General features: G+C 46.7%; 2 protein-coding genes across 5 annotated transcripts; both read left to right on the top strand.

The window, feature by feature from the left end:
- The first annotated feature begins 1,320 nt into the window (after positions 1 to 1,320).
- Positions 1,321 to 5,888, top strand: LOC104324891 (small ubiquitin-related modifier 3). The gene is made up of 4 exons (XM_069791715.1): positions 1,321 to 1,512; positions 1,920 to 2,048; positions 3,660 to 3,731; positions 4,397 to 5,888. Exons 1-4 carry the CDS (start codon positions 1,492 to 1,494, stop codon positions 4,457 to 4,459), a joined length of 285 nt encoding a protein of 94 aa, XP_069647816.1. The 5' UTR covers positions 1,321 to 1,491; the 3' UTR covers positions 4,460 to 5,888.
- A 462-nt stretch (positions 5,889 to 6,350) lies between these two features.
- On the top strand, positions 6,351 to 26,813 carry UBE2G2 (ubiquitin conjugating enzyme E2 G2). 4 transcript variants are annotated; one of them, XM_069791719.1, is made up of 7 exons: positions 6,368 to 6,472; positions 9,924 to 10,026; positions 13,733 to 13,768; positions 13,857 to 13,902; positions 19,480 to 19,598; positions 22,678 to 22,818; positions 24,738 to 26,813. In XM_069791719.1, exons 4-7 carry the CDS (start codon positions 13,862 to 13,864, stop codon positions 24,863 to 24,865), a joined length of 429 nt encoding a protein of 142 aa, XP_069647820.1. In that variant the 5' UTR covers positions 6,368 to 6,472; positions 9,924 to 10,026; positions 13,733 to 13,768; positions 13,857 to 13,861; the 3' UTR covers positions 24,866 to 26,813. The 4 variants fall into 4 exon arrangements, with proteins under 4 accessions (XP_069647817.1, XP_069647819.1, XP_069647820.1 ...); XM_069791716.1 differs by lacking the exon at positions 9,924 to 10,026 and having other exon boundaries at positions 6,351 to 6,472; XM_069791718.1 differs by lacking the exon at positions 9,924 to 10,026 and having other exon boundaries at positions 6,353 to 6,472; positions 24,753 to 26,813.
- The last annotated feature ends 544 nt before the right edge of the window (positions 26,814 to 27,357 follow it).

A 27,357-nucleotide genomic window follows, 5' to 3' on the forward strand; every position in this document is an offset into this window, starting at 1 on the left:
CCGATTCCATCCTTACATGGGGCTGTGGCAGGACCGGCAGGGGCGGTGGCAGCAGCAGCGGGGCCCCGGAGGTCCCTGGTGCCGGAGACTCTCTGCAGAGCATGGGGAGCGCAGCCCCCCCCATGCCCCACCAGCGTCTCCGGAGCCTGTCTGGGCAGTAGGACAGTGACAGGCGCAGCCAGCTCCGCTACCCTCCAGAGAACATCCAAGACCCGTCATGGCTGCGGAGGGTCCGGGAGGAAGAGCCGGGCTCAGGGGACCACGCACGCTGCCTCCCCTGGCTCTGCTTCTGAGCAGGGCGGCCGGTGCCCCCGGGGTCCCTCTGAAAAAAAAACCACCGGGGATGCTGAGAGAGGCCATGGCTGGTTTCTTCCATGCTGCTTTGCTGATTGCTGCAGAACTGGGGGAGTGGGAGGGATATGGCCCTGGGAACTGGGGGAGAGGGATGCACCCCCAGAAAGGGAAGGGGAAGGGGGAGTCCACTGGGCCTCTTCTAAGCAGATCCCCAAAAGGGCCAGTGCCTGCTCTCCTGAAGGCCAGGGCAAGGGAAGAGGCTGAGATGGAGGTCTGGGGGAGACCCTCCTCTCCTCTCTTGGTCCCGCACACCCCTGTGCTGCAGAGGGCTGCGATCCTGTGGGGAGGCTGTCCAGGCTGGGGGAGGCAGCCCTGGCACAGCCGCCTGCTGAAGGGCAGCTGCCTGCGCTGCCCATGGGGCAAGCGGCCCCCGCCGGGATGTACCTTGTATTTCGGGGGTCTCTTCTTCAGGGAAACCGGGAGCCCTCCCCCCAGTGCTCTCGAGCAGAGCTAACCTCCTGCCCTCCCGGCTGCTCGGCACCGGGCCGGGCCGTGCCGGCAGACTCCCGGACAGGCCCGCCTCGGAGCCCCCGACCGCGCTGTGCTTTGGGGCTGGAAGCCTTCCGATCCTCCCCCGCCTCCCGCCCAGGTTCCCCTGCCGGTGGCACGGCAGCTGCTCGGGCCGAGGCGCGGGGGTAGCGGAGCGCCGGCTGCCCCTGGCGGCCGGCCGGCGGCCAGGCGGGAAGGCCGCGGCCGCCCCTTCCCCAGGCCGCTGCCAGCGCGGCGGCGCACAGCGCCCCCCTGCGGCTCGGCGGGGCCCCGGCTGCCCTTGGCTCCGCCCCTTAGACCCGCCCCATGGCTCCGTCCCCGTGGCAGCGCCCCGCCCCTCCGCAGCGCTTCCGGTTCCCCGTGACGCACTTTCCAGAGCCGCCGGGGGAGGTGCGCGCCGTCGCCTTCCCCGCCCCCGGCCGATACGGGCCTCGCCCCCTCCTCACGTGACGGGGCGGGGGCGGCCAATGAGCGCGCGGGGCGGCAGGCGCGGCGGCAGGGCGGGGGCGGAGCCGAGGCGCGCGCTCTCGCGGGCGGCAGGCGGCGGCGGGAGCCGAGGCGGGAGCCGAGCGCGCGGGCCGCTCCCTCAGCGCGCGAGCGCGCCGTCCCCTCCCCTCCCCCCCCGCCCCCCGTCCCGTCCCCGCCGCCATGTCGGAGGAGAAGCCCAAGGTGAGGCGGAGGCGCGGCCGGGCCGGGCTCAGCCGCGGCGTGGCCGGGCCCGGGGTGGGGGTGGGGAGAGGCCTGGCCGCCGGGCCCCGGGGCAGGGCTGCCGGTGGGGCTCCGCCCCGACCGGTGGCGTGCGGCGGCCAAGATGGCGGCGTGGGCCGGGCCGGGGCGCGGCGGCGGGAGGGGGAGGCGGCCGGCCGGCGGAGTCCCGGGCCCCCGCCGCCCCGAGGGAGGCCGCCCAGCCTCCGCAGGCCGCAGCGGGTGGCGGCCGGCCCCACCACGACCTCTCCTCCCGCCTCGAGGGTGGCGGCGCGGCGGCGGGACCGGCAGCTCGCCCTGGGAGCGGGGAGGACGGACGTCGAGCCTGGCCGGGGCTCTGAATCGGCATCTTCCTCCCGCTTTTCATCCAGGAAGGCGTGAAAACGGAGAACGATCACATCAACCTGAAAGTGGCGGGGCAGGACGGCTCCGTGGTGCAGTTCAAAATCAAGCGGCACACCCCGCTGAGCAAGCTGATGAAGGCGTACTGCGAGCGGCAGGTAGGCCAGGCCCGGCCCGGCCCGGCCCCGCCGGCCGCTCCCGCCGCTCTCCCTGGGGAAGAGTCCTCGGGACGGCGGGAACTCGGCTGGAAGGTTACGAGTACTAGGGCGTCGGGGTGCATATAGCCCTGTAGGCGCCTGGGAGGGCGAGGAGTTGGGCTACTGCTGACTCTGAAGCGCTGGAGTTCTTCTCTTCAGTTAATGAAAACTGCCTCTTGCTCATCAGGTGCTCCTAGAGCTCTAAACGCGTGTCCTGTGACGGGGTTAGCAAAATTTTTCGAGTTGCGATTCTGGCTCCGAGACCCATTTGCTCTGAATTTTTAGCCTCACAACCCCTCAGTTCTATCATCTCAAAAAACTTTTGTTAACTTTATATAGACCGTGTTTGCCATTTGGAAAACAGCAGAAAACAAATACTCCTATGCCATGAATTACATCATGGGTTGGTTTGGGTGTTTTTTTTCTCTCCTCCCTTCATGTGTCTCTCCCCTCACCCACTGCAGAGTTTGGACTGCTGTGTTCTGCAGGTGGCAGCCAGCTGCTCTATGTCAGAGGCCGTTTCTCGGTGCCACCCTGAGCTAGATGGGAGAGGGATTTATCCTCACAGCCCGGTTCCCGAGTCTGTAGCCCTTGGTGCCTGTGCTTCTACGCTCTATTAGGTGGCGCAGAGCGGAGGGTGGGGATGTGAATGGCTTTCAGAAGTGGAGTCAGATTTTGTTTGCCGGCATTTCCCTTCATCCAGAGACCTCTTTAGAGAGGTGCGGGGAGTTTTGGTGTTCCTGTGGCTCTGTGTATGACTGGAAGTGTGAATCGCACGGGGGTTTTGAAGGATTTTGGAGAGCAAAGCAAAGACCTCGATCCCTGGGGCAGGGAATAAAGACCGCCTTGTGTGATTAAACACTGTCAAAACAGGATTCGGTCATGAATTCAGTTTGGGTTTTAAGGGCAACATTAACTTTCTGACGTTAGACCCTAGTGTTTTTCTAATAAACCTTGCAGGTAAAAAATCTGCATCAAGTTCTGCAGGTTCTTTTTTCCTCAGTCTTCATGGTTCCTTTTTTCATCAGAAGATAAAGACCTAGAACTGGGAGCAGAAGGCTGGCGGGAGTGAAAACTTGTCTTAACTAGGGGTAGTCAGTGCTGATAGCTAGTTACACTAAAAAGTAGGGTGTTTTCAGATTTTTTTAAAATGTTGTCCTTTGAGTCAACTGTTAATTCTCTGACTGCATGAGAAACAATTCCTGCTCCTTCCTGACATGTCCTCTGAGGCTTTATAGAATGGTGTATTGATTGATTGCTTCTTAAATTACCTTTGTAAATTAGCTTTTGATACTTGTGCCTTGCAGAGCAGGATCAGACCCAGGGGCCAAACCCACACCTGTGGTTCCATATAGAGTCCTTGCTGTGACAGCAGTGCAGCGGGATGTCACTCAAACAGTTCCGTTTCCTCAATTTATGTAGCAAGATAGATGCACCAAGTTTCCTGTCTCGTTAAATCTTTTGAGTCTTAATTTTGTTAATATTTGTTCTGACAGTAAAACCATAAATGTTTTGTTTGGATTCAGAAACAAAAGCGTGGTTTCTCATATATTAATTATTTTCAACTTGCAGGGCTTGTCAATGAGGCAGATTAGATTCAGATTTGACGGACAACCGATTAGTGAAACAGACACACCTGCACAGGTATGAAAAACACTTTTACTGCAAATTGCCATACAGATATTTTGATGTCTGCATGCAGATCAAAGGGGTTTGAAATCAAAATGATCCTGAAGTAGTTGCTCTAAGTTTAGTATGTTCCAAATAATTTGTCTAGGGTGGGATTTTTTTTGTTTTTCCCTTGTATGTTTTCACTGTTGGTGGGTGGGGAAGAAAATGCATAGGAGCATTGGTGCTGAACAAGCTGACACCAGAGTGCTGGTGTGGAAAGGACCCCTGGCAAGTGCCGGCACTTTGGGCTCTGTCCTATTTCTGTGTCGACCTGTTCTGAGCCAGCACTGAAGCTGTAGCCGCCATTGACTCTAGCAGTGCTGAGAACATGGGGGATTTCTTGGGCTGGCAAGGCCGGAGGCAAGGAGCAGAGATGTTCGGCTGGGTGATTTGTTGTAGAAGACGCTAAACTGCCCAGTTCAGTCTGACTGACCAGCGTGCCTCTGAAACCCATTTTGGTGTTGGCGATCCTCCGATGGGAAGGGCGATGGAGTGCCCTATGGAAAGTGTTTCATGCATTAATTAATTAAAGTTACACCTTAAGTGTTCTGTTACTGGTACGGTTTAGGAATAGAGAGCTAAGTGCTTTTGTAACTGTCTGTATTTCAAGTGTTGTATTTTCTGTATTACACTAACAGCTGGAGATGGAAGATGAAGACACTATCGATGTGTTCCAACAGCAGACAGGTGGAGCTTGTTAAGACGTGCCGTCCTTTTGAGAAGAGGAGTTCAAGGATCCTCATCACACCTCACTCTCTCATCTGTCCTTGGATTTGCTATTAAACAGTAAACAAATGAACATGCCAATCACACGGAATTCTTCTAAACTTTAGAGGACATTTACCAAAATTGCTTGTTGTCTTTGACGTACTGCGTGTGCAAGTCAAAACAGTATCTGCAGGGATTAATCTATATCTTAAATTGGGCCAATTTGATTTAAGTTCAGATTAAGTAATATGCGTTGTCTCTCTGCTGTTACCTTTTTTTTCCCTTTTTTTTTTCTTTAAACCTGTGGCCTAAATATTCATCCATGTATTAGGACATGGAGTGTTCATTCCTGGTTCTTGTTGGTCTTGCCCCTCTGTTTAATTCTAATCATGTAAATAATTCAGTATATTTTCATGCCAATTGTGAGCGTAAAAGTTTCCTTTTAAGATACGCCTAAGAGAAGGAAAAGAGACGCTGATTTTAAGTTTTTAGTGCGTGTTGCAAACACAGTTACTTCAGAAGCGTTAAGCCTGTGACACGAGGCTGGTACATGCAGATACGATGCTTAGTATAGAGCTGGAGTTTAAAATATTGCAGATTTACATGTGCTTTGTCATATTATGATAAAGTCGTCTGAAATATACTTTTTTAATGCAGAAATGAGATTTGTCCTGAATTATTGTCAGAACTGGAGTTAGCAGAGCAGCTGGTCCAAAAACGAACACTCAACACTCGTGATAGAGCAGCAGCATTTTTTTTGCTGTGCAAGCTTATAAAAACAGAAACCCATCACTGCACCATCAGCTGTTGTTCGCTGAGTGCCGGGCAGAATCTGTCACCTTTCCTCTACTCTCTTTAGTATGTCTCTTTATTTCTCAGTGGGTACTAGAAGTCTGCAGCCTCAGGTTTCTTTTTAATATTTGTTTTTGGTAGATTAACTTGATAAATGAAGGGAAAAAAGCGCCTTTTAATGTCACCAAGCTCTATGTGCAGGAGAGCTGTCAAGAACCTGGTGAGCAAAAGAAGAGAGAGGTGTGTGCGTGTCTGTGTGCTTAAAAAAAAAAAAAAATCTACTGCCTCCCCAAACTTAATGAATTTTAAATGCATTTGTGTGATGGGCTTCATGTGGAGCCCGTTCCAGATGAATTTTTACCGAGGCTGTCCTGTTGTCCCTCGGTAGGTTGTGTGCTGCTGGCCCGTGGGATCCTTACCTGCCTTTTATATTTACCTGACCCCTTTGGCAGTGTTAGATCATCTCTCGCTTGCTGGAAATCTTGCTGGAAAGGCCCTTATTTTCTTTTTCGTTTTCTTGTAAATGGGCTGGGGTGGGACATCCCGTAGATCTTGCTGTTTATTCACCAATTTGTACATTTATTTGTTGTCCTTTACTATTGTATACAGTAAATATAGTTTGGTACTCTGTCTCATGCCTTCCGCTCGATACGGCCGTGCTCCCCTCGGCTGGTTCTTTCCCTTCCAGCTGGGGAGCAGTACGTGGCGGCGGTGCTTCAGACCTCCACCTTGGAGGCTTCTGAGGCGGCAGCAGAAGTGTAAGTCCCAGGGGGTCTCCGCTGCACCGGTGCCTCCCTTAGCAGCAAAACCCACCCTCCCTGGGGCATTTCGCCGCACAATACGACTTTCCGCCTTCTTTTCTCTCTCCTCCCCTCCCCGGCGAGCAGCTGTCGTTTCTCCCTCCGTCTCTGCAGCCTGGTACCTGAAGGGTCGCCGCCGGGCCCGCCTGTTTCCGTGCAGCCCTGACGTGCCTCTCGCCTGAGGGGTTTTCTTCTGCCCGGGGGGTGCTCGGCGCAGCGCAGGGCGGGCGCCCGCTCTGCGCATGCGCGGCCCCGGCACTGGGAGGACTGGGCGCGTATCATAGAGGCGGAGGGGCAGGCGGCCGGCCGCTCTAGCCGTCCTCTCTAGTCGCCCGCCCCGGAAGCGACGGCGGGAGCGGCGGGGCCGCGCCATGGCGGGGACGGCGCTAAAGCGGCTGATGGCCGAGTACAAGCGTGAGTCCGGGGAGTGGCGGGGCCGGGCACTCCTTGGTCTTCCCTCCCCGCTGCCTCTCCTGACGGGGTCCTTCTGAAAGCCCGGGAGGGCCGGAGGCCGCGGGCCGGGCGGGGTGGTGACGGCGGCGGGGCAGGCCGTGGGCGTCCCTCCCCCCGGGGCACCTCCCTGTGCCCCCGCCGGCCGCGGTTTCCCGGTCCCCGCCGGCTGCTCGGCTCCACTCGGCCTGTGGAGCTTTTCCTGCCTCCCTAGAGAGACACCTGGGGCGGGGGATTAGGGGACACCGGGGTCTGTGAAGCGCGGCTGTGGAAGAGGGGAGACATGGCTGGCACTGCTTCCCTCTGCGAGGTGGTTCTCCCTTCGCCCTTGCTGTAGGCCTCGGTGGGAAACCGTCCTGTGCACCGACCCTGGCTGCGAGCCCCGGCTGTTTCGGCTGGGACACAGTGGCACGGGGAGCTTAGTCATGGGGAAGGCCTGGGGATCCTGGGCCAGTGGCCAATTCTTTTTGGTTTTTATCCCGTTAAATTTTCCAGGTGGAACAAAATGCAGCCAGGGAAGCCTCTGTTGCAAAGCTTTGTTACCTCAAAGATAATTAGAGGTGTTTGTCAAGACCTTAATGGAAGCGCAGCGGTTAGTAACAGCCTTGAAACTCGAATTTAGTGATTAACAACATAGACTTCTTTGTTTAAAAATCTGTTGGAGATTATCTTTGCTGGCCCCACCACAGGGAGCAGGGACCTGCTGCTGCAGGCTGGCTCCCTCTGGACATCCCATTTGTCCTGGGGTGGGTGACCTGCTTCCTGGTGAGCTTGCGGGGTGTCCAAAGGTGCCTTTTTGGGGCAAGAAATATTTTTTGCCTGTTTGTTAGTTGCTTTTGGCCTCCGATGTTCTGGCTTTTATTTAAGGCAAGGAAATAGAATGGAGGAAAAAAAAAGACGTGTTTGGTGTTCAGCTATAAGAACTGGTCTACTGCTCCAGTGAAGGTCATTTACAGAGCTCCCGACATTGTCCAGGGACGAGGAGTTGTTTCTCACTTTACCATCATTTCGTGGAAGACTCCAGCCTGTATAAAATAGAGTATTTATAGACACATGTTTCCTGCCAGTACTGTGTTTATTCTCAGGCTGCTCTGCAGAGCACAGGTGTCTAAGCTGAACCATCACGCAGGTGTCTGCGAGGGTCGAGGCTGGCATGGGTTCCCCCTGCTGCTCAGGCTGCTGCTGGTAGCCACTCGGGATGGTGAGCAAGCCCCACCAGTGTGGTTGTGCAGGTAAAGCTTGTGCCGACAGCAAGTCTTAGAAACCTGCATTTTTCTGTTGTAATCCAGAAGCACTGACCTGAAAGGCAGCTGCAAAAAGACTTGACTCTGCTTTTATCTGTTCTCTTACATAAATCCCGTTAGTCCCAAGAAGTGTTTCTGATCCTTTGTTGTTGAGAAGCCCTGAGATCTTACTAGAATGTCTTGTATTAATTAATTCTGTAGGAAAAAGTGATATTAAATAGCATCAAAAAGAATTTGACTTAATGCTACAGGCAGACATTATGTGAATCTTCTCCGATAGTTTCCCAGGGTAACACTTGCCATGAATTGAGTTACCATCTTGTTTGTGATCCTCCTTTATAAATACTTTCCTAATTCTAATGAAACATAGTGTTGTAAAAAATGAATGTAATCTACAATGACTAAGTGTACAGTGCTTTTACTTCTGGAGACCTGAGTTATAGAATTAGGGTAAGCCAGACTTTTCCGTTTCTGTGGCTGCCTGGATTACCCTATGCTAGGCGTGCATTTCCAGGGTTGTTACTTTCCTTTAGTGGGTGCTCTCATCAAACTTTGCTACAAAGCCCAGAATCAAGCCTGAATTATAACCCTTCACTAGTGTTTCCCAAAAGACTGGGCGGTCGCAGCTCTTCAGAAGCTGTTTTGTCCTGTAGAAATTTTCAGCAAAAGTTATTTTGAAAAATAAAAATAGTTCCTAGCTGTAGGTAGTTCTGCTGCCTCTTTTTGCAGAAAAAGAGAAGGTCCTGTCTGGGGACAGGGCTGTAGTCTGAGGTTCAGCTTTGCTTGAACTTTCAGCTCCCTCCTGACGATGCGTGTTCCTGATGTATGTTCCTGGTGCGGGCATAAGCACTGCGTGGCCCTGGGTGAGTGTGAGTGTGGAAGCGACTTTAAACTTCCTCCTGGCTGCCCACCTCAGATGAAATCTTGTATATATCTATGTGTATATTTGTGCACACAATTCTTTTTTTCTTTAGTTTTCTTCTTCTCTATCTCTTCCCTTCAGTTACTTCTAGTCACAACAGAGATGTCTGGCAGTCAGTGCATTGCTGGTGGGTGTATTTTGTTTACCAGACTTCTAATTCTTTCCTTACTTGCTTATTTTTTAGTTTTGTTCTTTGATTTTCCCTGTGTATGTGTGTGCTCGTGTTTAAATCTGTAAATAAAGGTTTATTGTTACCTTATGTGAAAAATGTTTGACGTTGTGAGGAGTTTCTACCTGTTGGAGCCCAAATACATTATTTCATTTTGGGAGAGGCTGTGAAATTGCACTGTTTCCCCTTCTTTGTGGAGAAGGAAGGGAAGGTGGCTCTGGGCAGCCAGATGAGATGGATTTATTTTTTGTCCTCATTCAGGTCTTTTTTTGCATGTTTGGAGTGTCTCATACTTTTTGCTGTCTCACATTTATTCAAGTATTTTTCTACTCTGCCAGAACTAATTTAGATAAAGCTTTCTAAAAAATCACATATAAAAAAGGGCATACTTTCTGTTAGAGCATGTGTTTGTTGTTGATTCTAGATTTAGAATAGTGTTAAGGCCTGAAATGAGTCTCTCAATAGCAAGTTATGTTTGTGAGAGTTAAGAGATGGAAACCTTCTTCTTCTGTGTTTACTGTTTCCTGGCTGCATGTTCTTGAAGATGTCTTTATCGCTGGCTGAACTTTTTAAATCTAAAATGGGTTACGTTGAAAGTATTAAGTCAAATCTGTGGAGACACAACAATTGTAGTGCCTAGTTGTATGCACTGTACTTCCTTTCTGGTACAAAGAGGCAATAGAGCAGTGGGTTGTAATGCCAACAGGTATCATTGGGAGTGCTGTTGGGTTAAAAAGAGGAGATTTACATTAATTTGGAGATTTCAGAGTTCACAGAAGAAATACACCTTTGTTGTACAGAACAGAATCTGGCAGTGCTTCAGTGGGTGCTTCCTATCCTTACTGCTTAGAGAGAGTTCGCGTGGAGCCGAAGAAAAGTCCCACAGCAGCAGTGAGGGTTGCGATGAGCCACTCTCTCTGGGGGGGAAGAGAGGGATGAACGTTTGCAGTAGGCCTCTGCAGCTGTCCCTGTTACACGTGCTTTGAAAATGGTCTTTCCTAAGTGTAACACTGAGGAAATATCTCAGACACACACTGCGCTGTGTGTCCGTCTGAGCTCAAATTGCCTTATGCTGATCAGATGCTATGTCAGAGAGGAGAGAAGAAAACAGAATTTCTGGCAGAGCGGAAAGAACAAGATTCTGGTTTCAAGCATCTCAGTCCAGATGCTGTCAGATACTGAGGTGAGTATGTGCCCTTAATATTTCCTGAGTCTGGTGCATTTAAATCACCTTGGAGATATGCTAAATTGATAGAGTTTTTAGAAAGCATACTGCTGAACTTCTCTTTTAATAATGTGATCAGCCTTTATTAACTGCTTTAACAAAAAGGTGTGTTTTTAGTTCTCCTCCTTTTGGCCAAGGCATAATTTGGCCATAATTGGAGTGATGACTCCATAATGAGCAGTGAAATGAAAAGGGAGGCATTGATTTTATGTGCACCCAGATCTGCCCCAAGTTCCTAATAGAAGCATTGCACTTCACTAGCATTGGCTCCGTTTCATTCAGTCTCAGCTTACAAGCAAAAGCTCTTAAGTAAGGTTTAGCTGTGGTGCTACAAGCTGGGACTCATCGCGTTTCGATTTGGAAGCAAATCCCCTGACTGTGTGCAGCAGAACCACCCTGCAAACCGAACAGGATGCCTTGTGGAGGATGCAAAGAAGGAAGCTGCTCCAAATGCTCTCCAGTGCTGAAGAGATGTTGCTCTGAATCAGGTGGTGGGCTGCACCACCATGGGCTCCTCCGACATGCACCCAACACGTGTGTCTGAGTAGAGAGCTCCCTACAACCCCCCCGAGACCCTGGGGCACCCTGAGGTGGTTTTGGTGATGTATAGGTGACCTGGTGCCTATATGTTACCACAACCTTGCCTTCCAGAAGCAGCTGCCAGCCTCAGCTTCTCCTTGTGACTCTGCTGTTCCTTTGTTTTCCACAGAGACTTTTCTTGGCCTTCCCCTTTACCTCTTTCAAAACTGATTCCTTTTCTGGCTTTCTGTTTTATCCTTTTTTCCACATTGACTGCTTGTCCTTCCGTCTCTTGGAATCCCTTAATAGGATGTTGCTGCTTGTGTGTTTTCTCTGTAGGAACTGTGAAGGCTTGCCTGGCGGTAGGGTACTCCCTGCATATCGGGAGGCTGCTTTATCCCACAGCTCCTGGTGGTGGCACCTCTGATAGATAGCACCATGTAAAATACCAGCACAGGAAGGTGGTGGCTGGTGTAGCTTCAGGATCCGCGTTTCCCCTGTCAATGCCTTGTGTTGGATGCTGTCCATGCTCAGCACAGGCGGAGGGTTCAGCTCCTTGCTGTCGCTGGGAAATAGCGCATGCAGGAACAGAAACTGCATGTCAGAGTTTGAGGCCGTCGGGTGACGGTGCCTGGGGTGTGGGTATGCGCTGGCATGCTGCTGTCGTGGGTGGACGGTGAGAGGGCAGCATGGCGTGGTACTTGCAGAGGGGAAGAGCTTTCCTTGGGAAAGCTTTAAACCATGCATGCGGGGCAGTGGGGGGGTTGTCTTGCAGGCCAGGAGGCCAAACTTGGGCTAGCCAGAAGTTACTCTGGGCCGGATGCCGTGGAGAGCAGAGGGTGGGCTGTTTCATCTGCTGATGTGCTCCTGTTGTGCCACGCGACTTGTCTGGGAGGACAGCCACAGAGGGACAGGGTGGCAGAGGAGAGTGGGGTAGGAGACTATTTGGCCGAGCTGACTTGTGAAAGTTTAAAACAAATGCTCTGATCGCGTGTTTTTTTTGCTGCTTACTTAAAAATAATTGGAAAATATTCCCCCTGACATTCCATTAAAGTGACCCTATTTTGGAGGCTCTGGTAAGAGTGAAGCCGCTGATGCTGTGTCAGCTACTGGCAGTTCGTGCTGTGTAGCTCCCGAAAGCTGTGCTTCCAATTTCCCTTTGAACGGCTCTAGAAAAAATCACAGGGTAGAATGTGACCATCCATGTGGAAAAGGGTTTTTTCCTTCCTCAATGACCAGGCATAGTAGCAGCCACTCAAAATCAAAGCTCATGTGCCCCTGCACTGCCCAGTTACCGCTTTGCCTGATCCTTAAGGATGGAAACCTCTTTTGCCTATCTCCAAGGGGAGAGCTGAGCAAGGTGAAGTAGAGAATTAAACCTCCATCCTTGTGAAGGCCTTTGCTTGGCAGGGTTTGGCTCTTGCTTCCCATCGCCCCAGTTTTCCTTGGGGGTGGAGAGCTGTACGGCACACCTCTGCATGGCTGCCCGCTGCAGGGGACATGCAGATGCTGCCACTGGGCAGCTGCGAAAGCTGCTGGGCTTTTCAAGGGAAATTGTGGGAAATACCAGAGGGATTTTCTTCTTAGAGAGAGCCACAAGATGGAGCAAAATTATTCCAGGAGCTGCTGGGTTTGACATCTCCCTCTTTCTGTCTAAAAACATCAACAAGAAAAGCTGTTAGAGACCCACTATCAAGCTGGAAAAACCTGCTCCTTAACATCAGGACTTTGTGGGAAACCGTAACGCTGAGTTTCAATCTGCTGCTGTGCTTTTGAACTTCAATTGGAGAGGTCTTTGCCAAAGTTAATGGCAATGTGAGTGAACAGAAGAGTTTCACTATCTTTCCTGTTGGTGTATCTCAGTACATTTTTGAATCCAACAGTAACTTAGCTGTTTTAAGACAAAAATCCTTGTGCTGTTTTGTGCAGCGCTACCCACAGTTTTCACGTATAGCCTAACAGAAATTAGGTCAGGTGTCTCGTTTATCAGTTTGTGACTTTCCATATTCCTGCTTGTTTTCATGCGTGGGAAAGTGCATAGCGCTTCCTGTGGCCACTTTTTCTGTGTTATGGGCCACTAGCAGTCCACAGGCCATTGGTTAGGAAACACTGTTCTAGGTAAGCAGCTCACAGGCCTTACTTAAGTTGGCCTCATCCTGTCACCTCCTCTGGTCTGACACCCTTGGAGCGTTGCCTCCTGCCACCAGTCCTGCTGGCTGCCCCACGTCTCACTTGGAGCTGTGGGGCTGGTGTTCAGCCCCCCAGGGACTGCAGGTCCACTGGTTGCCTGTGCGCAGCTGGACTTTGCCTCACCAGCTGCTGCCACCCTGCAGGACTTCAGAAACTGGAAGTTGATGGTCATTGCACTAGATAGTAGAAAAACTGGTTATTATTTTATCAGTGCACAGAGTGCTGGGCTTCAGCAGGCTGGAAATGAGGTATTGCTGCTGGAGGTTATTGTATGAATTGGGAATTGTACCGGTTTCCTACAGAAAGTGAGGGGTGATAAATCCAAACTTGCCTTGTGCAGCCATGGCTGCTTTATTGCTCCTTCTTTTTTTACTCACATTTTCCAGGCCACGCGGGGAGAGTCGAATTAAATTCAAGGAACAGAGCCGCTTGTCAAGTCTCTCTTGCTTCTGCTTCTCCAACTTTTTGCGTTGTTTTGGGGTTTGTATTGTGATGCTGCCAAGTCTGAATTGGTGCACAGGGGTTATGGGAATACAATCCATTTTCTTTTCAGGCTGTTGAGTTTGTACCTGCAGATACCACAGTGCTCAAAGAGGAGAGTGTTCCTCATGCTTTGTGGAAAGAGGTTTTTTCCTTCCTTCTCAGTTTTAAATTGTTGCCCCTGGGAAGACTAGTTCTGGGAGCCTGAAAAATCACAAAACAGCAAATAATGTTGGCTACAAAACTCTCTTGCATGAAGAAGTTAAATTGTCAGCAGTGAGATACTGGGCATTCTGGATGCAGAGTCTTGTGCAGTAAAGCATGGCCAGAACATTTCTCCCATGGTGTCCTCAAGCTTTTCCCCCAGGGTATTTGCTGGCGGGGCCTCTGTGCTAAGCTGTGGCCATCCAAATGGTAGCCAAAATGCTCGGGCTTGTAGGTCATGTTAACCTTTCTTGTGTTTTTGTTTTTATAGAGCTGACCCTGAACCCGCCGGAAGGGATCGTAGCAGGTGAGGAGTTAAGTAGGATTTGTGCACTGTGAAGTTGTTGCCTTGCTTTCAGGTAGCGCTAAGTGTTATTTTGTTTTTTTCTTAATAGGTCCCATGAATGAAGAGAACTTCTTTGAGTGGGAAGCTCTGATTATGTAAGTTGATACTGGTTTGTATCTGCACACTATGATTAGATTCTAGGAGAACAAGAATGCAAAAAATATATCAGTTCTGCGTAACATCGACCTTGGCCTACCTTTGACTGGGAGCTTCTTTTCTGACCCAAACTGGGAATTATATTTGGAATTTAAACAGTGTGATAGAGGCAGCATTGGGACTTAAGTGATATTTGTTGTACAGGTGTCATTATAGTAAGCAACATTCAGCATAAGTAGCGTGCAAATTTGACAGGAATACTCATTTGGGCTCCCTTGGATATATGTTGCATATACAAACGCTGTAGGAAACAATTAATTGCTTGTAGATCACACAAACCTGTTGAGAACTTTACTCAACTGCAAATATAGGACAGGTTTTTCTCATGTTTTAAGTGGAGCAAAATACACAGATTATCAGTGACAGAATAAAAAAATTAATGTCTAAAATTAGTTTACTAACTATTCAATTTTTTTCTAGGAAAATGGAAGGGGATTGATCTGAGAAAGTATTCAAATTTAAAAAAAAAATTCTTGTGAAATTCTTTACACTTCATGAATCAGCTGCTGGTGTAAAGATGTTGGGTGCAGTGGTTCCGTGTAGAAAGCTCCTCTATTGGTGAATAGCTCTGATCACTACCTGTTGCGTTTTGGGGGGTGACAAAGACTTCTTTACAAAGCTGTGTCCTCCTCCTTCCACTCCTGAACTGATACGTCCAGTTGTTCATAGAAAAACTTGCCATGAAAAGACAAAATCTTCTTGCCCAGCATCTTAAAAGTTGTCTTCTCTCTTGCTTGTACTCTTTTACTCATGCTGTGCCCTTCTTTGGGAACTCTGAGTGCATGGAATAACTGGTGAGTTTTACAAAACAAAGTTCTAAAATGGCAGGAGAGAGGAAGAGAGACCTCTGTCACTCAGGTCTGACAATTTACGCAAATACTACAGAATGAAAAGATGAAGAAGCTCCAAATGGCTAAGTTTGTCTTGAAGCCGATGGTCTGTTGTTAGGGTAGGTCCAGGCTCTGTATTTCAAGATTCCTTTAGTAAGAGCTGGTGATTTCCTTTCCTTCAGCCAGGTCCAGGGGGTCCCAGAGGATGCTGGGGGCAGCAGGCGGTGGCTGTGGCCCCGCTCACAGTGTGCCTGCTGTGTTCTTGGCAGGTTTTCACTGCAGCCACTAGTGCTGACTTAGGAGATTCTCAACGAGCATGGGTGGCAGAATTTTCCTAGCTCAGTTTGCTTGGAGTGTATTGTCTAGGGATGAAAAACAAGATTTCTTGGGATCAGGCATGCAACCAATACAAAAGCGTACCAACCTGTAGCACATCACCTATTCCACACAAGCTAGCTGCGTGGGTGATCCTATTTTATGGCAAGCGTGAGCCTCCGAGTTATTTTAGGCCTTGGTAAATGGAGATTAGGATTACCACTGCTTGTTTGCTGATTGATATGAAGAGTTGGCAAATGCCTCTGCTTATGTGCAGCAATTTATCCTGTGATAAATAGGTGATACTTCCTGGTAGCTCAGTCTCCTGAAATTAAACACTTAGCATGGAAATAGGTGGTTTGTTGCCTGACACCAAAGATTTTGGCTGCAGTGTCTTACACTTTCTCTTTCTGCAAGTGGGATAGTTATCACTTTTCTGAAACACGCGCTTTGTAATGTACCAAATTTCAGTTCAGACAGCTGTGTGTTGCTTGGAGTATGCAAATCCGAGAGGATTTAATGCACTTCTTGGAATCTGGAAGGAAATTCCTGCCTATTGGTACTTTCTTGTAGCAGAGGTTTTGTGGTTGAGTAGAGCTTTCATGGGGGGGACACAGAAGTACTTTTGGATTTGGTTCATTACCTAGAAAATACTTTTTCTGATGTTTCCCATGACAAATTCTTAAACAACAGAGAAGCCGCTTGCAGACTTGAAAGCCATTGAAAGTGCTGAGTGTTGAGCTTCAGGTCTTTGTCAGCGCAAAATGAGGGGTGGAGGTGCTTTAATTTTGGTTTCTGTATTGTGTGTGTGTCATAATAAAATTATATTTTAAGGTCTGCTAAATTCTGAAGCTGTGGTACAATAGAAACATATTTACCCTAAACATGTTTGGTTACTTTCATCTCTTTGCAAAACTCTTATTAGTAGAAGTATTTGCGTACATTTGGAAAGCAAACTAAATGACTTGTTTATATTTGTCTGTGATAATCTTCTTGAATGTTTTGTAATCTCAAATGTGCTGTGTGAGATTATGGGAATGAAAGAAGTGCAGATGAGGAAATTACAGTTGGCATAACATTTTTAGACAGATGAAGTGTAAAAGGTAAGTAAGTAGCACAATAATGAAGAACAGAATAGAATACTTTTTTTTCCCTTCACCCAATTTATATAAAGCTAGAGCACATGTAATGGCAAATAAATAAAAAAAAAAAGAGACCTTAGAGAGAAAAGACATTGCCTGTTTATCAATTCGGAAGTGGGCTAGGTAATGTTACACAGATTGGTGTAAGAGCTTCTCTCAGAGATAAAATAATGCCTTTTAAAATAATGGTGGTAATAATTTGTATTTCCAGTGTTCTTGCCTGCAGCAGCAGTGCTGGATAAATGTTAAACATATAAATGTTAAGGCTGTATTCACATGTCTGAATGACAGAACAGTTCTTATGCTCCCAAAGTGAGTGTAATAGATCCACAACTGAAAATAAAATGTGGTGGTCTTTCTGAATGGTGGAGGTTTGGAGCCTGATGGTAAAATGCACCCTTTTGATGAGACATGAAACAGTAGCTGAATTAGAGTATTTATGAAAGCCAAATCTTTGCAACAGGGTGACTTATTTGTGGTGATAAATAGCCCCAGCATGTCAAGAGAGTTTACCATAATGCCGCTTGATTTCTTAGCGCTGCGTGAGGTCCTACAGGCTACATTGTGTTGTGCAAGTTCATGAATTGAATGTTTCGAGACCAAGTTTTGCCCTCTTTGGTTGGCATATGCAAGTGTGTGTTGCTTTTAAAGTTTATCCCCAAAAGATGCAAAACCACATAATTGTTGAGAACTAAAGATTGCTTGAAAACTAAACAGTATAAATTGAAGTCAACTTACCAAAAACCTGTCTAGAAAGGTAATTAGATCTATAATTAGGCTTATGACTTTTGTTTAGCATGGAATTCCCCTTGACAGCATCTGATGACTGTGGGTTTTGGTCTTCTTCCAGCATCTTTTTACAAATAAGAAGCCATTTACAAATGTATGTGAAGCTATGATTATAGTATTAATTGTCCTTGTCAGTGTGCTTTTCCCTCTTATTTTGGCAGATACCCGCCATCCTTTTCTTGCCCTTGCCTAAGTAATAGCCAGCTCATGGAGTTAAGAGTTTCTTATTTTCATTCAACAGAGTTGTTCATTACATCTCTCTCACAACTAAGCAGTCTGGTTGTCTAGCAAATCATTTAATGCCATACAATGGCCGGAGGAGAACTGACGTCTGCTCCTCAATGCTTTAGGGAAGTCTGTAGAGTAGCATCGGGTATGGAAAAAGATGCAGAGACTGCCTGCTTTGCAGGCTGTAAAGAGTCTTAGATGGAACAGGTTTAAGACAAGGTTTTTCTTAGAGTTACATGCCTCGAGCCTGTGCAGAATGAGTGCCTTTTGTGTGCATGCAGTTAGCAGTGGCCAGTGCTTTGTCTTCCCTGGGGTGTGGGAACTGCTGAAGGCAACTGGCCTGTTGGCTCAGTGCTCTGTGCTCAGTGGGACGGGTGTCACCACTGCATGGTCTGGGTGTTTCTTGGAGGAACCCTAATCGAGTACTGGGTAGTCTGGACTTCGACTGGCATAGCAGCTCAGACGAGATCATAGCATAAGGCATGGAGGCTTTGAATGTGGTGTACTTTGCAATCACACCACCTGCTCTGCAAAGGTTTCAAGAGGTGCTGTGCTCTTTACCTCTCTGGCCCTGCCAATGTCCTTTTTGAACTGAAAGCGATGCTGTCAAGTTTAAACGTTGCGGCCTCCTGAGCGTTTTGTAGTTGCAAATGCTGTCTTGGATTAACTTTAATAATTTCTTTGAAGTTGATCCTGGCAGCAATGAGTGGCTAAAAGAAAAGCATTTTGCTCACATAATACAGGCCCTGAAATGGAGCATGTTGGGTTAACATATTTGACAGAAGAGCCCTTAAGGCTGTGTGTTTGCTCTCAAAACAGAACATAAGACACCCACCAGCTTTTCAATGCGTGTATGTACATACTCTTAGAAGTTCAACAATAAGCCTTTAAAATGCAGCTCGAATTAAAGTGTTCATGAAAAAATGCATTCAGTACTCTCAGATGTGAATTGAATCCTGACTAAATTTAGGGAAAAGGCCAGAAAGGGAACAAAATGGTTGAGATGGTTTAGCTTTCATTCTTGCAGTATGTTGATGCATTTCTTTAATCTAACCTGCTAGTGTCGAATATTCAGGTTTAAATCACATAGTTCGTGTGTTTATCTAGCAGCCAAGTCTTTTGAATCCCAAAGTTGAAGAGAGTGAGCCTCCTAGGGCTTTAGGTTTTGCTGGTCTCAATTTTCTTTTTCTGTAGATTACCACTTGCAGCCTTAACTGTTAGGAGTCCTTGAACTTTTATGTTCTTTCTGGCATGGAGAATGTGGATTGGAAGGAGGAAGCATGAATATTTTCCTAAACCTTATTTCCCAGACAGCGTAACCCTTGTTTGAAGAGCTTTTTACTAAATACATGAGGTTTCCTTGGCTAAGACTTTCAGTGATGAAGCTTGTTTCATGATCTTTCTAATCAAGGGAGATCATGTTTGTGTTATAGCTTCCAGATGGTTCCTCAAGTTCGAATACATCATGCCTAATAAACTTTTTTGCTCACCTTCCAAAAATGTTTTACGTAGGGAGAGTAAAATAGTTGTCTATATTCATAACTTGATTGCACTTTGAACTAGATGATGAGCACAATAAGGAAATGTTTCTACAAGAACCCTGATGCAGCCATTTGTTCTCCTGGTGCACTTGAGGGAGTGCAAACTAAATACCTTAAGTCTGCAAAGAAACATTGTTGTCCTGCATCTAGCAATTATGGTCCCTGAGCTGTGTTTTTATTTTTACAAAACATTGCTGTATTTTTTGCATCAGATAGTGCTGAGTGTTTATTTGTGGTTATGCTCAATACTGGCAGTTTGAATCTCCGAGGTTTTATAAATTACTTTTGAGCTACAGCATTTGACATCTCTGTCTTGTGCAGCATAACAGTATCTTCAAAGGCACAGGAGTCCCACACCTGCCTCTGCTTTCTCTTGACGTGCAGATGCTCAAATCCTGGAACATGCCTTGGAGCCAGATACTCCAATTATATGCAGACACACCCTGCTAATTAAGCAGTGTTGTGACCTTCCTAGTAATTTAGTGTGCAAGCTTTGATTTCCCCCTTCCCTCCCAAACCCCATATTTGGATTTAAGTTTATGAGGTGTAGGCTAAGAGTGCATTAACTCTTTGTTTTCTGGAGAAGATGATATAACCCAAACCTCCTAAAATGTCTTTTGGGTGAAAGAACTATTTAAAACTCTGGTGAATAGCTTTTTATCTGTTTCTAGGGGTCCTGAAGACACCTGTTTCGAGTATGGGGTTTTCCCTGCTATTCTGAGCTTTCCACTCGACTACCCGTTAAGTCCTCCGAAGATGAGGTTCACGTGCGAGATGTTCCATCCGAACAGTGAGTCTGATGCAGCAGGACATATGGGGGAGTGGGTTGCTTGTGCACCTTAAAAACAGACTTTTGCAGCAGGAGAGCTGGCATCCTTCCCAAGGGGTGGTTCTCTCTGTTTCCAACCTTGAGTATGCAGTAGGAATGTTCAGCTGTCCAGCAATTTTGCTCTGTCACTTTATCACATTATTCTTCATATATCTTTTGGTCATAAACAGTCCAATAAAGATTCCAACAATTTCACTGTCTTTAAGATCATTCCAGGAATATTGTAACTATTGTCTAAATAGTCCAAAGATAGATCTTCTATACATGATGCGAGATTTAGTGAATTAATACAGACTCTTTCCAGTCTTGCTCTGTGGCTTGTATTTAAGTAGTTTGATGTTACTGTAATGAGAGAAAATTTGTTCATGTTCACCAAAGTGTGGGTGCAGCTTCATCAGGCAGCATGGCTTTTTCCCCATTAAGTCACAAGTTTAGTGACATTTCTGATGTGATCTTTCTGAATTACACAGTACTCCGTCCAAGTAGATGATACGTTTGCAGGCATTTAATATTAAGACTTTGCTGGCCTTTTCTCTGCAATTCTGATGGTGACAATATTATCTTAAGACTTTTCAGTGGAAGTAATTGAAGTAACAAGTACAGCTAACAAGTTTGAGCCTTGGACAGGTAAAAACCTTAAAGCCCCCTTTTACAGCCTGGAGCACTGCTTTCTGGAGTCAGCCTTGGCATTCTTTGTAAAATTGTTGCTTATGACATCTGCTAAATCAACATGGATTGCATAAAGATTGTTTATCATCACCCAGATTTGATGGGCTGGATCTGTATTCTAGGCTGTTAGCTCTCTGCCACTTGAGAGCAGTAAAACGAAAATGCTGCCCTCCTGCCTAGTGTTTCCTTCCCAGCTGACATTCCTGCACTTGCATAACGCAGATCTTAATGTCAGCTGGGAATCGATTTATTTCATCCTATTCCAAGGAATTCTGCAATTTCTTGAAGTTCTTCTTTCCTTCTCGAAGCACCACTGCTGCGGATTCTTGCCCATTTAATCCACGTCTTCCTGTTCTCCTGTGGAAGACACACCTGCATGTCACAGCATAGAACTGTGCGGATGTGCCCAAGGCAGTGTAGCATCACCTCTGATGTCTGCAGCAGTGCAGCGTTTGGCACCTGGAAGCAGTGCGGCCGCATTGACACCTTGCTCCAACTGGACTATTTCACCCAAACTTCTTGGCAGAACTGGTCTCTGTGGGCAAATCTGTGTCCAGGCAATACTCTGCAGCTGCAGTTGTGGCCTTGGCTTGAGGTTCACTGCTCACAGCTGCTTTGTGGGCAGCATAGCCAGGAGGAGTGGGGTGCCCAGAAGCACGAACTGCCTGACTCTTATGTGTTACAGTGTGGCTCTACATGTGGGCGCTCCCCCCGTGGGGTTAACTGAAGCATACTGGATGGTCAGCTTAGCTCTTTAAAGTCCCATGACTCTGGGTCATGTTAATCTAAAGTTGAGATCACCTAAAGTAGATACTTCGATCTTTCTTCTCGGGTAAGATTGTGATGGTTTGGTTATACCCAGAAAGGCTGTAGAAATGGGTGGCTGTGCTGTGCTTTTTCTGTTCCTTAAGTGCTTACTCCTCCACCTGTGAGGAGTTGCAAGGAAAATCTTTAAAAAGTCTGCTGTGTTCCCCTTATCTTTGCAGTTTATGTTATGTACAGGAGGAATTGAGATACCACAGAACTATATTCTCTTAAAATAAAACTGTGTTCGTGGATGCTCTGGTGAAGATAACTTCAAAGTAGCAATTAATGGCAAGTCTTGTGTTAGCACTTAGTGACAAAGTGGGAAGATGCGTACATCTTCCTGGAATCAGTCTCTGCTATCATGACTGTGCCGCTGTGGTCCAGCTGTTTTAAATGAGGCACTACATAAAAACATTGTAGTAAATTACAAGTGAAATACCTTCTGCCAGTGTGTTCCGAACTTGTAAGGAGAAGTGCTGATTGAGCACGTGCTGTTTTCATCTCTTCCAGCTACAGCTAGACCAGCTCCAGTCCCCAGCCTGGGGCTGCAGGAGGGGATGCAAATAAAAGTCTTCCAAAGTGCTTACGTGTTGCAGGCTTGTGCAGACATTAGCTGGGTGAATGGAAGGAACTGGAAATGAGCACAACTGCTTCCAGCGGTCATTCCCTCTTTTTGTTTTGTCTTGTTCGCCTGGCAATGGCACAGGTTTGGACACCCGAGGAATAGAAGCACTGGAAGTACTGAGATAAAGTTGTCATGCCTTGGGAGGCTGCAGAATTAGGCCATGCTGCTAAAGCAGTATTTTGAACTCCGTTCTCTTTGTGTTGCCTCTTCAACCTTTCTTAGGCCTCATTATCAAGTCAGTGGAGTCCCGCATCTGTGCAGACGACTTGTACTGTTGCACAAGCTTTGCTTATGCTACAGGTGGGACCGGAAGATGTCTGTATCCTTAATTGACAGGTTACCTTGTTTCCATGCACTTTAATGCAGCAGAGCTTTAAGCAAAATTTTAAAAAGTAGCGTGAACTCTTCTGGTTGCACCTCAGTAATGTTCAAAATAAGATCAATTATATTGTTTATAACATACCACTTTTCCCTCCTTGCTGCAGCAAAGCAAGTTTGCTTAATTCTTTTTACAGTCACGGTCCAGTGAAGGACTCCAACATGCATTCAGTTCTGTGTGATTGTTACCCTTCAATTTAAGTAGGACTGGTTACCTACTTGGAGCCACGTCTGTGCGTAAATACTTGCCTTGTTCCACTAGGCTGCATCTCTTCCTTTTTCTGTGGAGCCTGTCACTGGTTATTAAATGACAGGAGTGCTCCCAGCAGGCTTCTGTTAGGGAAGGATGACCCAAGTTTGTTAGATTTGCTTAAAGAAAACTGTTGCTAGATTTTTGTCTTTCAGATTTTTGTGTCCGCTTGCCTTTGGAAGAGGAAATTTAAAACTGGGTTTAGCTTCAGTCATACAAAGGCCGTGTCCAAACATTTATCTGTGCTAAAGATCCAGAGAGGCCAAGTGTTTCCACTGAATAACAATCAATCCCCTGTACTTCTTGTGCAGTTTACCCAGATGGGAGAGTTTGCATCTCTATTCTTCATGCTCCTGGGGATGATCCCATGGGATATGAGAGCAGCGCTGAGCGGTGGAGTCCTGTGCAGAGTGTGGAAAAGATCCTCTTGTCGGTTGTTAGCATGCTGGCAGGTAAGGACTGCTGTTTTGTTAGCAGTAGCTCAGACAGCTGCTCTAGCTAACTCAGTAACTGCTTCTTGCTGTTTGATTTGTTCAGTGAGCAAAGGACATGTAAAGCTGCTCAGCAGCAATCACAGTTGTTAAAGCCCTAGTATTTATTTATTAATAAACCAGTTCTCTGAAAACAATTGAAAAAGTATAACTGAACAGGTGTTTCCAGCTTTGCCAGCAACTGCACTGCTTTCCTTCAAGGTCAGCAGCAACCGAGGAGATGGTGATGGGCAGGTGGGTCTGGAGGCTCAGCTGGTTCCCTGCTCCTGCATAAAACCTGTGCTCTGTCTTTGTATTTGCTGTGATGCCTGTTTAGATCTTGCAGGTCTTAAAGCTATGGATACAGCTTGTGTTGGATTTGGCTTTAGCAGCTGAAGGGTTACCAGCCAGATCTAACCAGTACGGTAAACTGGAGTCTGTGGCCTCTGTGATTGACAAGCCAGCACCCTCCATTTCTGTTTGGTTTTTGCCAGCCTGGGCATGTACCCCATTCTGCCACCTCTGGTTCAGGGGATGGTTTCTTGAGGAATGGAGTGAAAAAACTTTTTGTGCAGCCTTTTAAATGGCTTTCCCTAAATCTAGCAAGGGCTGTGGATCAACTCTGTTGTGTACAGCTCCCTGAAAGTCAGATTTTTTACCACACAGCGGACAGAGCCACTGAACTGCCCAAAAAGGGCAGAGCTGTGTCCCTTAGAATCGTTTTGAATGATAAAAGATTTTAGAAGGTTTAGAGGGTTTAGAAGCAGCAAAGTTGATCAAAGAGCAAGCAAGAGATTTTTACATAGGACCGTTTTAGCTTCAGAATAGTAACCTACCGTTGGGAAGCTGTGCAGACAAACAGTACCTTGCTGGGCTTCCTGTGGCCTCCAAGAACTTGGTTTGTGGTGCAGCCTTACCTAGACTGGTTAGTGTGGGAGTCACCTGGTCTCTCTTATTCTCTGCCTGTGCATCCCGTTTTCCCACAGCTTCTGGTGGAATTAGTCTAAAACATCAATGGTCAGCTTCTTTCAGGCTGCTGGCAAACTCTTGGCTCTGGTTCTGCAGATAGGGTAAGCCCAAGCTTACCAAACTGGGTGACCTGGGTGTCTACTGGCTTTTAAGGGCAGACGATCAGCATTGTGTTGAGAAAGATGTGAGCCCAAGATATCTGCCATGAATGGGGCTGGGGTGGATTTGGACTAGTGTGTGAAGCAAAATGGGTAGAGTATGTTCTGTCTTAGTGGCTTGTGTAATCCTGTGACAGTTGTCCTGTTGTATGCTGACCACAAACCTGACAAACCCTGTGTTTCAGCTTACCTCTGTACAAAATGAAGTGTTGGAGTCACAGGGGCTTAATGTACTTTGTAAAGCGCTCTGAAATCCTCGGATAAAAGATGTTGTAGAAATGAAAGCATTCTATGGGTTTTCTTGGTTTGTTTTGTTGTTTTTTAATAGGACAAGCCATCCTAAAGAGTGACAGAGCCTGTTTGGGTGGCCTGGTCGGGAGGGCTTTGTGTCTGTGAAGCCGCAGAACCAGAAAAAACATTTTGCAGGGAGCAGTGTGCAGTTTTAAAAACGCTTGATGACACTGGTGGTGCCGTGTTGTGGTGTTCCATGTGCATGCTGGGGCTCAACTGCTGAGAGCATAAACAAAAGAGAGTCTTGCTCCTCTGCCTTTTTTTTCTTACCTAAACTCAACCTTGCTGTGATATTCTCTTGTGATCAGTTAAATCAGAACCATTTGGGAACCCAGCAACTGTCATTGGATTTTCTTTAGTGGTGTTTCTGTAGTCCCAAGCAGGAGGAGTGTGCCAAAGCCACAGGGAAGTGGCAGTGCTGAAGCATTATTGAAAAAGCGAGAGGGTCTTGCTCCGTTGCCTGCCTGCCTACCTATCTTTCAGTCTTTCTCGTTTCAGAGCCAAATGATGAAAGTGGAGCCAATGTAGACGCCTCGAAGATGTGGCGAGAAGACAGAGAACAATTTAACAAAATTGCCAAGCAGATTGTGCAGAAGTCACTTGGACTTTAAGCTCACAGACTGAAGTGTTTTGTATTTCTCTCCGCCTGAAAACGAGCAGTGCTCAGTGCTGGTACCAAAAAGGAAAACTTTGCAAAACTATTAGCCTAGTTACTCTTATCATTCATTATTTATTTACCATCTCTTTTCTTCTTCCACTGCTCCAGAGAAGCCTCTAGTTCACTCACTAAATTGTGTGGAAAAGGGATTTAATACTATGGAAAAATACGGAGACAATGCTATTTCAAAGGCTGCTTGTTGCTACCTCACTTCATCGTATGGAAAGCTTGGAGACTTTGCAATCTGCAGCCCACCTTCACCAATCTGCTGTTTGAGAACAGAGCTGATTTGGATCACCTGCTGGAAGAATTAGTTGTATGTTTTTCTAGGTAGCATTGCATCTGGAGCACCAGTAGGCAGGAAATAATCTATCAATTTTATGATACTTGCTAAGTTAAGGACAGCATTTGCAGTCAGCACTGAGTTGAAGAGTATAGTTAGCAAGAGAGGCTGTAAAACAAGTTTATAGTAAGGATGCATTAGCAAAGAAAGTGATTGTGCAGCATGTAACTTTAAAAGAAGATCTAGGGAGTTGTTGTCAGTGTCTGACTGGGGGTCCAGAATGGGCTAGTGTTCCCATTTAACACTGTGAGTTTGTATTGAGCCTTTGAGTCAGTGTTTGCTTGGAAGAAATCCCAAGAGCTGCTTTATTACTCCTTGAAGACACTTAATTGTAAACTTTACATTCAATTAGAGGTGCAAGATGTGAAAACTGGATTCTTAAAGGCTTTTGTCAGGTTCACCATGGATGAGGTAGGTCATTGGCAGCCTGAAAGTCCAGTGAGAATGTGTCTGCTCCACTGGGCATGTAGAATATCTCTGCAATACTGTCAGTTCCTCTTCTGTTGACATTTGGGTGTTGAGAGGATTAGGCACTGCTGGCCTTTGCCATTACAGCCCAGGTCACCCGTTTTTCAGGTGAACGAGTGAAGAGGGACATGATGGATTTTGTAAAATGAACTGTAACACTTCTTTATGCTGACTGCTCTTGTGTATTTAAATATGAGTCAGAGAAGACACCGACTGTGTTCTCTAGGGGATGGTACGACACATGTTTAGAACTGCAGAGCATTGTAGCCAGCCGTTGGTGGAGGGTGTGGAAAGCATGAGCAGCCACAATCAGTTTGTAAAACTGCTTAGGGGCCACTGATGACCTTTGTGCTTTGCAAGTGAATCTCTTGTGTAGGTCCAAATCTTCTACAATTTACTACAAGCAATAACATGCCCATTGATAGCCCATGAAATCAAATTTTGTTGGCAGCTTTAAATGGGCTAAATTTGAAAAGGGCTTTTTTTTTTTTTTCTCCTGTGACAAGCCTGTGACATTGAAGGAGTTGCACCGTGGAGAAAGCTTTACGGAGGTGACTGTGTGCATGCGCATGTGTACAACTCATCAGTATTTATGTCTTGCTGTCCATGCTGCATATTCATGTGCTGCAGATCATGGTATACCATTGTTCTGCACCTCTGAAGAGTTTGTATTGCTACAACTTGCTGATTCTGCCTCCTTGTAGAAGTAATTCTTCTTGCTTTGGTGTAAGGATGGGAGGGGGACCTGACATAGTTTGGAAGCAGAGATGATTAAATAGTGTTGTACCTAACTAGTATTTCAAGGCATACAGGAAAATGTAGCACACCTATGCAGACTGGGAGCTTTTTTTTGAATTGTAGTAGATGGAGCACTGCTCCTGGGAGTACTGCAGCCACTCTTGGAAACAACTCTGGAGAGCTGGGAGCACCACGTGGCAAATGATGGGTTCAGCAGACATGGCAAGAGTGGGCTTTTTTAAAGTACAGAGTATTTTATTCATGTGTGCTCACTCATTATCTTTATTTTATGGTGGAATTTAGTCTGTATACTGAAAATAAAGTGATTATATTTTCTCCTTTCCTAGATGTATGCAAATGCATTGCAGTGGGTTTTTAATATGGATAACAACTGCTCAAAAGAGTCCACTACAGGCTTAGTCCAAAGGAGTGGAAGGGTTTATACACAGTTAAAACACAGGGGATGCTTTAGAGGGGTTGAAGAGTTGACACAGTTGCTTGGGCTTTCCGAGCAAGTGTCTTGTCTCTGATGCTGGCAATGACTTGATAATTCAAGGAAAAATATAAAAATCTGAGAGCTGGAAGATGTGATGCACTTTGCTTCTTACAAAGGTCTTGTTATGATCCATGTACCTGGCCTAGGAAGGTCTTGTTATGGCAACAGGTGAATCGTGAGTTTTAATATATCATTCAAAATCTGCTGATATTAGCTCTTGGATTTGAGAAGGACAGTTGGATGTCCAATTCCTACTGAGAATTTCCATAGGCCCCAAATCTCTGTTGTTTAGAAATAAAATAATTTCTTTTTAAGTGACTGGCATGCAGCGGGCTTGCTAACTCAGGTTGTTTTAAGCCACCGAGTGAAGATATATGCCAGGCAGTCTTGCAGGCAACAA

Source organism: Haliaeetus albicilla, chromosome 9 (assembly GCF_947461875.1).
Source record: "Haliaeetus albicilla chromosome 9, bHalAlb1.1, whole genome shotgun sequence".
Lineage (NCBI taxonomy): Eukaryota > Metazoa > Chordata > Aves > Accipitriformes > Accipitridae > Haliaeetus > Haliaeetus albicilla.